The sequence below is a fragment of the Pediculus humanus genome, genomic scaffold, assembly GCF_000006295.1.
Source record: "Pediculus humanus corporis 1103172107559 genomic scaffold, whole genome shotgun sequence".
NCBI lineage: Eukaryota > Metazoa > Arthropoda > Insecta > Psocodea > Pediculidae > Pediculus > Pediculus humanus.
The window spans coordinates 417,440-431,465 of record NW_002987174.1 but is presented as its reverse complement, the minus strand read 5'-3'; the positions used below and the strand labels follow the sequence as shown (position 1 = coordinate 431,465).

The window sequence follows — 14,026 nt, the reverse complement described above, 5'->3', positions numbered from 1 at the left end:
AATTTGAACGCTAATAAAACCACGAATTTTTTTTTTGTTTTTTTACTCGTACAGGTTCCCCTTCCCCCTCTCCCCCCCACATTGAAACTTTTGATTTACTGACTGGAGAAAACAAAAAAATTATAAAACTTACGCGATTCGTTCTTCTGGAAAAAAAAAATGTTGTTGTTGTTGTTGTTATTACGTCGTTTTAATTATTCCCTCGAATTTTCCTTTCGTGTTTTTGTTTTGTTTTGATAATTGTACCTGACCTTGGAGTTTGTGTTAATTCGTGTGTTTTTTTTTTTTTTTTAACATAATTGATTTATTACCCGAAACAACATTTTTTTTTTTTTTCAATATCATTCCAAAAAAAAATAAATTTTTTTTATTTTTTCGGTTTTTTTTTTTTTTAAAATTATTACTTAGGGGGAAAAACATGTTATGTTTACAGGGCGAATTGTCGGACGATGAAGCGGGGGCGGAAAAAGGTAAACAGGTAGTGGTCGGGATTTGTGCCATGGGTAAAAAATCCCAAAGTAAACCCATGAAAGAAATATTGACAAGATTGGAAGAATTTGAGTATTTGAAAATGCTCGTTTTTCCAAAAAAAACGATACTTAAGGTTTGTTTTGATATAAATTTATGCATTCCCCTTATTAATTATTATTATTATTATTAATAATGAAATAGAAAAATAATTTGAGGGTCGCGTTGAAAAAAAATAAATAAAAATCGGGTTTGTTGTTGTTTACGTTTCGGTTTCAAATTTTTTTTTTTTTTTTTTTTTTTTGTAATGCCCCGTGTATAATATATATTTTGGAGATTTGCCACAGTTTTTTTAAAGTTCAAATTTAATATTTAACGTTTAACATCTGACATTATCACCGAAAAGATTAAGAAAAAGCGCAATTAGAAATTAATTTTTTTTTTTAAAAAAATGACAAATCCGTACCTTGATTACGTTTTTACCGTGTTTGTAAGGATAAATTTAAAAAAAAAAAAAAATGTTTGTATTTAAGTAATACGTTAATTGTGTGTGTGTGATTTCTGTCATTTTTTTTTTTTTTCTTAGAAATCAGTCGACGAGTGGCCTGTGTGCGATTGTTTAATATCGTTTCACAGCAAAGGTTTTCCCTTAGACAAAGCAATGCAATATGCAAACTTGAGGAATCCGTTCATAATAAACAATTTGGATATGCAATACGACATTCAGGATAGAAGGAAAGTGTATGCGTTGCTCGAAAGCGAAGGAATAGAAATTCCAAGATATGCCGTTTTAGATAGGGATTCACCAACGTCGAGTAATAAGTTTTTTTTTTTTTTTGTTAAAAAAAAAGCCCCCCATTTTTATATAAAAATTTTCCAATCGTTTACTTTTCTTTTTTTTTTAGAAGATGAATTGATCGAATCGGAAGATCACGTCGAAGTTAACGGTGTTATTTTTAACAAGCCTTTCGTTGAAAAACCCGTTTCCGCAGAAGATCATAACATTTATATATATTATCCGACTTCGGCGGGGGGAGGTAGTCAACGACTTTTTAGAAAAGTGATTTTCAAAAATATATATTTTTTCTTTTTTCTTTTTTTTTTTTTTTTTTCTAACGGATGATGACAATCTTTTTGTTTGGAGACAGAAGAAAAAGACGTTTTTTTTTTTTCCATGAAATATCTGTCGAATTAATAAATATTTCATTATAATAATTTTCCAACAGATTGGAAGTAGGAGCAGCGTTTATTCTCCAGAATCAAAAGTACGAAAAACTGGAAGTTTCATATACGAAGATTTCATGCCAACCGATGGTACGTTTTAAAATGAAATTTTATTACAATCACGAGGAGAAAATTTTCTTTATTATTATTATTATTTGTTTTTTTTTTTTTAAATGAAAAATGTCGAAATTTTAAAAATTTGACTCGCGAGTCAAAATATGGCGACTTTTGATTGAAGGATTGTTCAATTTTCATGGAAATTTATTTTTAAACGAGATTATAAAATCGTAAAAAAAAAATTATTTTATTTTCTTTCTTTTCTGACAATTTCGTGTGGGGGACCCCCATAATTAAATTACAACTTAAAACTTTTATTTTAATTTAACGACGATATTTTAAATGCGTTTTAGAAAAAGAAACTTTATCTAATATTTTCCGGACGGATTTTTAATCAAAATTGATAATTGGGAAAATTTGTGTGGAAAAATGCGTGGCTTTAGAATAAGAGGAAATGCAACGTTCGATCGAAATTTAAGTTCAAAGAGACTCTTCAGTTTTAACTTATTTCTAGGTACAGATGTTAAGGTCTACACCGTCGGACCCGATTATGCTCATGCGGAAGCGAGGAAATCTCCGGCATTAGATGGTAAAGTCGAAAGGGATTCCGAAGGAAAAGAAATCCGATATCCGGTCATTTTGAGCAACGCGGAAAAATTAATTTCTAGAAAAGTTTGCCTGGCGTTTAAACAAACGGTTTGCGGTTTCGATTTGTTAAGGTATAATAACAAACTATTTGCATCGTCATACCGTGTTTCGACAAACAAACAAACTCTTGATTTGTTTTTCCGAAGCAGAAGATTTTATACTTTAAAAAAAAAAATTAAAATTATTTTTTTTTTTTTTTGATTTAATTTTGTCACATTTTAGAGCGAACGGAAAATCGTTTGTGTGCGACGTCAACGGTTTCAGTTTCGTTAAAAATTCAAATAAGTATTACGATGATTGCGCAAAAATATTAGGAAATATGATTTTAAGAGAATTGGCTCCGACATTGGATATACCTTGGTCCGTGCCTTTTCAATTGGACGATCCACCCATCGTACCTACGACTTTTGGAAAAATGTAAATAAATTTTTATCGATGGGTAGTAGGTACGTAAAAATTGGAAAACTCGTTTTAAATGCGATGTACTTTTTCAGGATGGAGCTAAGGTGCGTCGTTGCCGTTATAAGGCACGGAGATCGAACTCCAAAACAAAAAATGAAAGTTGAGGTGAGGCATCCGAAATTTTTCGAAATATTTGAAAAATACAACGGGTACAAAAACGGTCACGTGAAATTGAAAAGACCTAAACAACTTCAAGAAATATTAGACACTGCCAGGTACGAAATTTGATTATTCGAAGGTACGAATTTTCCCTTGTTAATGTCAACATTTTTTTTTTTTTTAAAGGTCGCTGTTGGCGGAAATTCAACATTCCACTGCCGATCCGGAAATAGAAGAAAAACAGGGTAAATTAGAACAATTAAAAACAGTATTAGAAATGTACGGTCATTTTTCTGGAATCAACAGAAAGGTTCAAATGAAATATCAACCGAGGGGTCGTCCTAGAGGATCTTCAAGCGATGATGGTAATTTATTATTATTATTTTTTTTATTTTTTGATTCGAGGGGGAGGAGGGGGGGATTTTGAAATAAAAAATTTCCACATTTTTTTTTTCTTTTATTCAGACGCCCCTAAGGAACCATCATTAGTTTTAATATTAAAATGGGGAGGAGAATTAACTCCTGCAGGACGAATTCAAGCGGAAGAATTGGGTAGAATTTTCCGCTGTATGTACCCAGGTGGCCAAGGTAGACATATTCACAATGGTTCGTAGTTTTCGATGTATTCCGCTCATTAAAAACTAAATAAAAAAAATTAAAAAAAAAAGTAGGAAGTAGTATTATTATTATTATTATTTTTCTTTACAACAGAAAAAAAAAAACGAATTTTTTTTGTTTTTTTTTGTGAATTACTTCTTTCATGTAATTTTTGCAGTTCTCGATTCTTCGGAAAAAAATGAGACCTCTTATAGAGGTAAAGTTTTAATTAAAAGAAAAAAAAATTAGTCACACTTAGATACACGAGCTTTTCTAATTGAAAAAAAAAAAAAATTACTTTTTGATTAATTTTAAAATGTATTTATTATAAAAAAAAATTATTTAAAATAAGTATAATAAGTATAGTAGAGCTGCAAAGTAGAAAATAGTCGTATAAAATAATTAATTACTTTATTAATGTTTTTATATACATATAATTTTACATAAAATTATTTATTTTATATAATCGGAAAATAAATAAAAAGTAAATTGAAATAAAAAAACAAACTGCTTCTTGCTTACTTTTTAAAATATTATTATTATTATTACTATTATCGTAATGGTAGTAGTAGTAGTAGTAGTAACAACAATAGTTAAAGTATCAGCATGTAATTATTTCATTGCTTGAATTTTTTTTTAACTTTTTATTTTAATTTAATTTAATTTGTTTATTTCTTTTTATTGATTATTTAATTTAATTAATATGTAAAATTAAAATTTTTTTTTAGTTTGCCGACAACAAGTTTCTAATAACAGTTTAATAATTTTTTTTTTTTTTTTCAATTTCGACATGCTTTAAATTTGATTTAAAAAAAAAAATTTCATTGGCTTACGTAGACGTTTTTTTTTTGTTTATGGAATCAGGAGAATATGCAGGGACTCAAGGATTGGGATTACTACGATTGCATTCCACATATCGACACGATCTTAAAATTTATGCTTCCGACGAAGGAAGAGTTCAAATGACGGCAGCTGCATTTGCAAAAGGCTTATTGGCGCTGGAGGGTGAATTAACCCCTATACTCGTGCAAATGGTAAAAAGTGCCAACACGAACGGTCTCTTGGATAACGATTGCGATTCTTCAAAGTATCAAAACATGTAAGATTTTTTAATGTGTATAATGAATAAAGTCGATTATTAGAATTACTGTAATTTTATTTATTTTGTAGGGCCAAATCGAGACTTCACGAATTGATGCAACAAGACAGAGATTTTACGTATGCAGATCGAGAAAGCATAAATCCTTGTAATGCCATAAGCATATCACTTGCAATGGATTTTGTTAAAAATCCGGTTAAATGTTGCGGAAGAGTACAAGAACTCATACAAAAACTTATGTCTATAGTTAAAACTAAGAAAGACGATCCGAAAACAAAAGGTGACGTAGAAAAAAAAATTTTTAATTTTAAAAATTCATTTTTATTTATTTATTTTCGTTTTTCCCCCTCCCCAAAATCAGATGCCATTTTATATCACGGCGAAACGTGGGAATTAATGGGTAGACGTTGGGGTAAAATCGATAAAGATTTTTGTACGAAAAATAAAACTTTCGACATATCTAAAATACCTGATATTTACGATTGCATCAAATACGATTTGCAACACAATCAGCACACGTTACAATTCGAACAAGCCGAAGAACTGTACACATATGCTAAATATTTGGCCGATATCGTCATACCTCAGGTATGCTACGTACGATTAATGATAGATTATATTTTAAACTGGAAATGTGACTTCAAACGTGATTTTAGGAATACGGTTTAACCGTTCAGGAAAAATTAGCCATCGGACAAGGGATATGCACACCACTGCTTAAAAAAATCAAAGCCGATTTGCAAAGAAACATTGAAGAATGTGAAGAATCTGTAAATAGATTAAATCCTAGGTATAGTCACGGAGTTTCCAGTCCAGGTAGACACGTTAGAACGCGATTATATTTCACGAGTGAAAGTCATGTTCACAGTTTGCTCACCGTTTTCCGTTTTGGAGAATTGTTAGATGTAAGTAAATGGTACGAAACGTATGCGTTCGATATTATTAACTGTTAAAAAATTTTCCAGGTTAATACCGACGAACAATGGCACAGAGCAATGGAATACGTATCGATGGTGTCCGAGTTGAATTACATGTCTCAAGTCGTTATAATGTTATACGAAGATCCGACAAAAGATCCAACATCCGAAGAAAGGTTTCACGTCGAACTTCATTTTTCACCCGGCGTAAATTGTTGCGTACAAAAAAATTTACCTCCAGGTCCAGGTTTCAGGCCGCACAGTCGTAACGAAAGTAATGCTAATTCGCTTAGTCCCGTAAGTAAATTTTTTTTTTTTTTAACTTTCGATCGACTTTTGTCTCATCCTTTTTTTTTTGTTTTCAACGTCAGAGCTGTGATCCCAGTTTTGATGACATGTCCGGAATGGATAGTCAAAGTTCAACTCATTTAATAACCGTTAAAAGTTCTAAAAGCGTACTGGAAATGTTAGATAAAAATGACGTGGAAAAAGAATTATCGTCGAAGGAATTAAGTTCGGAAATAAATTACAAATGCTCATTGAAAGACAGTATAGAAACGTATAGAAATTCGAAAAATTTTAAGGGAAAAAACAAAGGTAAAACATCATATTCCTTTTTAAAAATGTTCAGAACTTGCGACGGGCGAGTGGGAAAAAACTCATCATCATCATCATCATTATTATTATTTTTCCAGGTGAAAAATTAAACGAAACGGAAAATGCGAGTTCGTGTTTGCCATCGTCTTCCAATCATTCAGACACACTCGAATTCGATAATAAAAAAGAAAAATGTTATAAAAAGGAAGGAGGTGAATAAAAAATTTTATTATTATTATTTAATAAGGTTTTAAGTAATAATTTAAAAAAAAAAAAAAAAAATAGTTAGACATTTTGTCTCTCCAGGTTTGTCGCTAGGTATCGCACACATTATTTTAATTTTTTTTTTGGTTTTAAATGGCATGAAAAAAAAAAAAAAAAAATCGTGAGAAAAAAAAAAAAAAACATTTCCGTTGTTTTTAAAATTTAAGTATTTTTCATAGAGTTAGTATCCGTATCATCGGAAGAAAAAAATAAAAAATCACTTTTGAAGGAATCGTCGAATCCGTTTCAGCCTTCTTCGCCTATACCCATTAGAAACAAAGGTAAAACACTAAAATAGAAAAAAAATCAATAAATCAATAAATCGATGACTAATAACAACAACGAAATATTATAACTTAATAACATTTTATTTCGATCACGTGTGCAACACGTGTATTAACCCATAAATTTTGTTTTTACGGTTTTTGATTCGATATAATAACCGCTTGAATCGTTTATTTGTTTTCAATTGTAAAAATTACCGCTAACGTTATTATTATTATTATTATTATTATTATTATCATTAATTAATTTTTTTTTTTTACAGGAATGGGAAAAAGTAACGAAACTTACGGAACGACGGAATTGGCTAAAAATCTTTCATCGAGACTTAATTTACAAGATGGCGAACCGCGATCGAAAAGTTTTGACATAGCACGTCAGTCTGATAATTCACCAAAAGGTATTTAAATTTCTATTTTTTTTTTTTTTGTACCTGATCTCTCTTTCTCTCTCTCTCTCTCTTTCTCTTTATTCTCTCACTTCTTTCTTATTTCTTTCTTTCTCTTTCTTTTTTTTATTCGTCTTCTGTCGGATATAAATAATTCAATTTTTTTTTTTTTTTTAACAAAAGGTGTTTCTTTTATATTTAAAGGTGTTGAAATTTATTTATTGATTTATTGATTTTTATTTCAAAATGGCGATTTTTAAAAGCAAAAAAAAAAAAATTTTTTTAATGAATTTTCTTTTCTTTTCTTTTTTTTTTTTTTTATCTCTCTCACTCACTCTCTCACTCTCCCGTCAATTAACAAGAGCTTTGTCAAAGTCTGGATAAAGTCACCAAAAGGAGTAAGTACCGTACAAAAAAATTTTTTTTTTTCAATTTTTTATTTTATTTTATTTTATTGGTTTTTTTTTTGTGTTTAACGTTGGTATGCCTTTTTTTATAAATTTGTTAAGGTATAAAAAACAGGTATCGTGAAAATTTTCAATTGTTCGAATTGAAAACATTTCGAAAAATAATTTTTTGTGATGTTTTCAAAAAAAAAAAAAAGAAATTTTCATCTTTCATTTTTAAAAAATTAATTTTCCGGTTTTTGCAAAAAATATTTCCGCTATTACTATTATTATTATTATTATTATTATTATTAGCAGCGTACGTCAATTAATAATAATAATAATAATCACGTTTTAAATGAAGTTAAAACGTTCGCGTTTATGTAATTTTTTTAAAAATTTGAAAATAATTATTTTCAAATTTTTGGCGCCAAATTTTTCCACGTGATTTTTTTCTTTTCCCTTTTTCGATTATATCGGAATTATCAATTTGTTAATCGATCGATAACGAGATATCGAGGGGAAAACGTTTAAAAAAAAAAAAAATTTTTTTTTTTTTTTCAAACTATTATTGCTATAAAAACTATTATTATATATTTTTTATTCAAACTTATTGTAAAACTTGTTGATGATGATGATGATGATGATGAGACTCCTGTAGGTAGAGAAATTTTTTTGAAATTGCGATGTGATTCCTGAACTCCGTGCCTGCGGTGTTTTTTTTTACCCACTACCTGTTTTTATTATTATTATTATTATTTTGCTTTTTTCCTTTTAATTTTTTTTGCATGAAAATTTTTTTTTGTTTCGGTTTTGCCTATAAAAATGGCCGATTTTCATGACCTTTGACTCATGTTAATTTATTATTATTATTATTAACACGTCCGTCGTGGTTTTTTCTTATCTTTTTTTAACGAGGAACATATTTAACGCTTTTTATTATTATTATTATTGTTATTAAGCAAGATTTTTTTTTTTTTTAAACGACGGATTAGTTATAATTTCTTTTTCTTTTTGGTAATTTTCCTTTTATTCTCTTTTCCTTTTCTTACTGACTGTCGCACGATATTAATAAAAACAAAAAAAAAATATAAAGATATTTTAGATGCACCGATTATATATTGTAAAAAAACAAACAGCGAAACCGGTTTTACTCCTTTGCTGTCGGTCAAACGCGATATTCAGGCTCGTGAAAATGCGAAAGAATCGAATAAAAAAATTCTTTTATTACCCGAAATTTTAAACGAGGAAACGAAAATAAAAATAAAAAATTCGTCTGAACTTTTTACCGATTGTTTAGTCATACCGAAAACTTTTCCTCTCCTTTTGGAATCGACAAACGATGCTTTGCCCGAATGTCAAAGGAAAATTTCTTCCGGTAGCATAATAGGAGACGAATTATTATTCGCGGAAGAAGAAATTCATTGCGAAAATAAATCCGATGAGGAAAATTTTTTTTTTCACGACAACTCAGTCGATTCGAATTGTTTTCCGGGAAATTTTTTCAGAAAAAAATCCAAATCTCTACCGTCTGATTTTATATGTTCCTTATTCAAAGGAACGACGACGACGACCGTTTTTCCTTCGTCTCCTTTTTTTAAACCCCAAATAAAAATTTGTCAGGTTTCATCGGATGGCGGTTCGGTCAAGGGTTTTAAAATTTTAAAAGATTTTCCTAAAAATGTCGTCGATAATAGAAATTCGTCGTCGAAAACGGTCATTGAACAAATTAAATCATTAAAAAATACGGTTTGGAAATGTCGGAAGGCGGACATTTTAAAACCCGCGAATAAAAACGCGAAAGAATTTTCCGCCGCGGATTTATCTCGTTCTTTATTTCATTGAAACGATAGAGTTTGTGCTGATAAAAATAAAAAAGAAAGGAAAAATTCAAATATCGTTTCCGCTGTTGTTAGTGATAGTAGAATTCGGAGCATCTCGTTAGGTTTAATGAGGGGAAAAGATGTTGGCAACACATCATCCGCCAATCGTTCGCAATCCTTAAAACTCTTTGTTACGGGTGGGAAAAATTCAGGTATAAAATTTTCCGCTTTGCGTCATACGAAATCCTCTCCGTCAATACTTGCTAAAAGCGATAATCCGCATTACCAATGTAAAAAACCAAAACCTGTCGTACGTACAGACGCATCGAGACGCCACAGGCACAGCGTTGCGAGTCACCATCACAATTTCAAACAGAATCTGTCCTATTTCAAATTGTACGGAATCTCCGTGGGACCCACCGGAGTCATATTCAATCAAAGTGACAAAACTAAAAACAAATTACTCGGAAGTACAAGCAGTTTGTTTTCAACGGCCGTCATAAGCGGAAGTTCGAGCGCTCCCAATTTGAGAGACACCATTGGAACGACCACGACCGTTTCCGGTAAGAAATCACGGGTGAATTTATATCAAAATAATTTTTTTAACGAAATTTTTTTTTTTTCTCTTGTTTTCTTTCTTTTTCGACCCGGTCCCCCCTCCCTCCGTGTTTTATCCAGGGAGCGAAGAACGACACGTGAAAGAACACAGAGTTCGATGGTATTCTTTATCAAGTATATTTTCCGTTAAACCCGTTCAAGAAGTTCCCCAAAAACCTTTGAAAAATGCAGAAAATCTACTCGGTTCCTCCTTGTATTTAAGCGATTACATAAGCATACATAAACTCTACGAAAATTGGGTGAAAAAAAAACTGAGTGAGTGTTTTTACTCTCTCTCTCTCTCTCTCTTCTCCCTCCCCTTCTCCACTCGGAGAGACAAAAAATAATAATAATTTTCCGATAGATTTTCGAATAGGGATACCTGCCATGTTTTTATTACGTTATATTTCACCGTCACTCTCCATTTATAAATTTATTGAAAAAAAAAAACTTAGGCGGCAGACTCGTGCCACGGATTTTATTAAAACAAAATCTATTTACACGTTTCAGCCATCGAAGGATGCGGTGGAGTGCCACCGATCAGACCGTTGGAAACGTTACACAACGCTTTGTCCCTTAAACAATTGGATATATTTTTGGAAACGATGACGGCGGCTCCTTTGTACAGAACGCCGACAAACACGCCGCCACATTTACCATCGACCCCTCAACCGAGTTCTCATCCTCTCGGAAGTGAGTATAGCGAAGATATTTTTTGGAATTATCAAAATCAAAAATATTACGATCCGTAACAAAAAAAAAAAAAAAAAAAAAAAAACTTATTAACTTTTTTGTTGTTGTTATTAATTTTAATTTTGAATAATTTATTTATTGTAAAAAAAATTTGGTTTTTTAAATAAGATTTTTTTTTAGGTATGATTATTAACGTTTTTTATTTTATTAAATACGTTTTAATACGTTTTTTATTTTTATAAATAAATAGTGTAAGAGTTTTTCTCCCCCCCACCCCCACCCACGCCCCCTCGGAAAAAATTAAATCGATAATGAATTCAAATGTCGAAAAAAAATTAATAATTATGTTGATGATGATGATGATGATGATGATGGTAAAGTTGATGAAAACTAATTAATTAATTAATTGGTTTTTTAATTGCGTTTTATTTTTTTATTTTGTTTCTGTTTTAAATCGAAATCGATCAATTAGCGAATCGATTCGATTGATTTTTTGTAACGATAGAAAAACAAATATGGCGGCGGTAAAAAAAAACAAGAAGTCTGCGTAAGAAAATTATTCAATTATTATTTTTTCGATTAATAAATAATCTGTAAATATGCCTTTCGATGCCTTTCGATATATCGATAATTCCTTCGAGTTTCGATTATAAAACGATATTAGAAAAGGTTAATTTAATTTTTTTTTTTTTTTAATAATTTTACGTTAAAGATATTAATTGGAGCGGAGCATCATCGTTAGTTTACAGCAGTGGTCCATCATCTCCGAATGCTTTTATTGATCCAAACGTATGTAAAAAAATAAATGACGGATCAGCATCCGTATTAAACAGTCAGTAAGTTCATCTTCTTTTTCTTTTTTTTTTTTTTTTTTTTAAATTTCGTTTCGTCTAAACCGAAATAAAATAAAAATTTAAACTTTTTCAAGTTTGGAAAAATATTTAAATTCGTCGGATAGAGGAAACACGTCATCGTTTTCTCCTTCTCCACAAATTCAAACTCAAACTTCCGGTTTTGATTATACGAACGAATTAAATACCGTCGGAATATTATTTGAAAATTCAGAAGATTTAGAAGAAGCATCTCAACAAGGTAAACCTGAAGAACAAAAAGACATTTTTTTTTTTTTTTTTTTACGACGGCGACGGCGACGGCGGCCATTTTTCTTATTTTTCCTTTTTCCTGTTTTGTAGGTAGCGACAGCGGAGAATTGACGCCGGTTTCGGGTGATTCCGAATTTGCATATCAAAATCAAGAAGAATCGACGAATACATTTGAAGAATTAAAAATAGAAAAGGATAAAAGGGAAAATTTAAATTCGGATGATTCTGTCAAAGGACTCATAATTACAACGAAAAAAAATATTGATGATAATAATATAAAATTGGAAAAAGATGGAGAAGATGAGGAGGAGGAGGAGGAGGAGGATGAATGTGAGAAAACAATAACGACCACAAATTTAGCACCCAGAGAAAGCATCGTTGGATTTTTTAATAACAAAACCGATACCAAAAATGATAAATTAAACTTATAAGTCTGAAAATGGGAGGGGAGGTGTGGGGGGAGGTATGGGGAGTATGGGGGGTTTGGGAGGGGAAGGGTTTATCTCACTCAAGATTTGAAAAAATTTGAATGAATGAAAAAAAAAAAGATTGAAATCCATAAAATTTTATTTATTTTAATTTATTTTTCTATTATCTATTTATTATCATATACGTTAAACATACACAGAAAAAAATATTATTATTATTATTATTATTATTATTATTATTTTATAGAAAGAATTTTTTTTTTGGTTGCTTTACAATCAAATTTCACTTGTTTTTTTTTTTTTTTTATATAATTTTTTTTTTAGAAAGTGAGACGTGAGAAATTTTTTTTTTTTTTTACTTACTTACCTCAATTACGTTTCAATTATTATTATTATTATTATTTTATTATATTGACTTCCCTTTTATTTTACCTCATTAAGTTTAATCTTTTTTTTTTAGTTTTTTTTTTTGGTTTTTGTAATTTTTAATTTATTTAAAGAGAAAATAATTGAAAATTTGGTTTTTTTTTTTTTGAAGTTTTAAGTATGTCTGTAGTTATTATTTATACATTGATTTTTTTTTGATAAAAATAAATTTTAATTCAATTTAGATTTTTTAAATAAAAAAAAAAAAAAAAAAAGAGAAAAAAAGATAAATTTTCAATAAATTTTAAAATAATTAAAAAATAAATAAAAAATAAATTATGAAAATTTATTTATTAAATGTGTATATTGTTTATGTTTAGTTTAAATAAATTTCATAAAGAGTTTTAATAAATAAAGTTTTTTTTTTAATTGAGTGATTTATTAAATTTTTTCCGTTTTTCTATTAAAAATTAAAGTATTTTGGTTTCGTCATATGTATATTAATTGACGCCATAGATTCAAAAACCGGAAGTCCGACATTTTGCGTATATAAATGAATAAAACGAATGTAACGGAAATTATCAAAGAAGTGACGTTAAATTTGTAAAAAAAAAAAAAATTTTTAAATAAAAAAAAATTAACGTGAATTCGTTTTTTTATTTTTTACGTTATTGATTTTAATTAATAATTTAAAAAAATATATTTTAAAATAAAAAGTATTTAAATGATTTTAGCAGTGACGCCATGTTCGATAAAAAACAAGTGACTTGTCTGTCGTTCTCACGTAGAAATTGTATTCGGATTAAAAAAGTGAAATACTGTCAATGTTTTTAATTTATTAAAAAATATATTATTTGAATTTAAAAATGGGCGTGATTAGGTGATATAAAGTTAGTAATATTTAAATAATAATATCGAGTTTTTATTTTTATTTTTTATTTTATTTTTTTATTTTTTTTTGTTAAATTTGAGTGCCATTGTATAGCCAAAGGTCTTCCCTTATTCGGCACATCTTCCAACGTTTTTTTCATTGCCATTGGTTACATTTAAAATTTTCTATTTGATTTACGTATAATAAATTGTATCAATTTTAACAATCGAGTGATTATATATTAATTATTATTATTATTTTCACGGTAAATATATATAAATTATTGTGAGGATTTTTTTTACTTCAAACTTCATTTGAACTACTTTTGGTCAAAACATTGGGGCAGTAAAATGGCGGTTTATAGGGGATAGTTAATGCTTTACTATAAACAAAAATATTTACTACGTGATTTTAAATGAATTCCCCTCAGTTAAATACACATTTTTAAATAACTATTTAAATATTTAATTAAAATTTTTCGATATTAGTCAAGGATAACTTGCGTTCGTACTTGTCAAATATATGGCAAATATAATATATATGTAATTTCAATATTTATTTTTTAGTATCTATATTTTTATTTCTCAAATTTTATAGATAAGTTTTTACTTGGGATTGATAATGCTTTTAAATCTGTGATTTAGATGTTATTAAAAA

The 14,026-nt window shown here is 29.0% G+C and overlaps 1 protein-coding gene across 1 annotated transcript; it reads left to right on the top strand.

Annotated features, from left to right (window-relative positions):
• Window positions 1-418: 418 nt before the first annotated feature.
• On the top strand, window positions 419-10,660 carry Phum_PHUM208020 (uncharacterized protein; the record flags this gene model as incomplete). The annotated part of the gene is made up of 22 exons (XM_002425506.1): window positions 419-604; window positions 1,055-1,283; window positions 1,374-1,528; window positions 1,695-1,782; window positions 2,264-2,468; window positions 2,620-2,814; window positions 2,892-3,074; window positions 3,145-3,293; window positions 3,424-3,564; window positions 4,420-4,654; window positions 4,726-4,934; window positions 5,016-5,242; window positions 5,311-5,559; window positions 5,620-5,868; window positions 5,943-6,168; window positions 6,267-6,380; window positions 6,612-6,713; window positions 6,980-7,094; window positions 8,628-9,316; window positions 9,344-9,874; window positions 9,990-10,184; window positions 10,419-10,660. The coding sequence occupies 22 exons, from the start codon at window positions 419-421 to the stop codon at window positions 10,658-10,660; spliced, it is 4,914 nt and encodes a 1,637-aa protein (XP_002425551.1).
• Window positions 10,661-14,026: the final 3,366 nt, after the last annotated feature.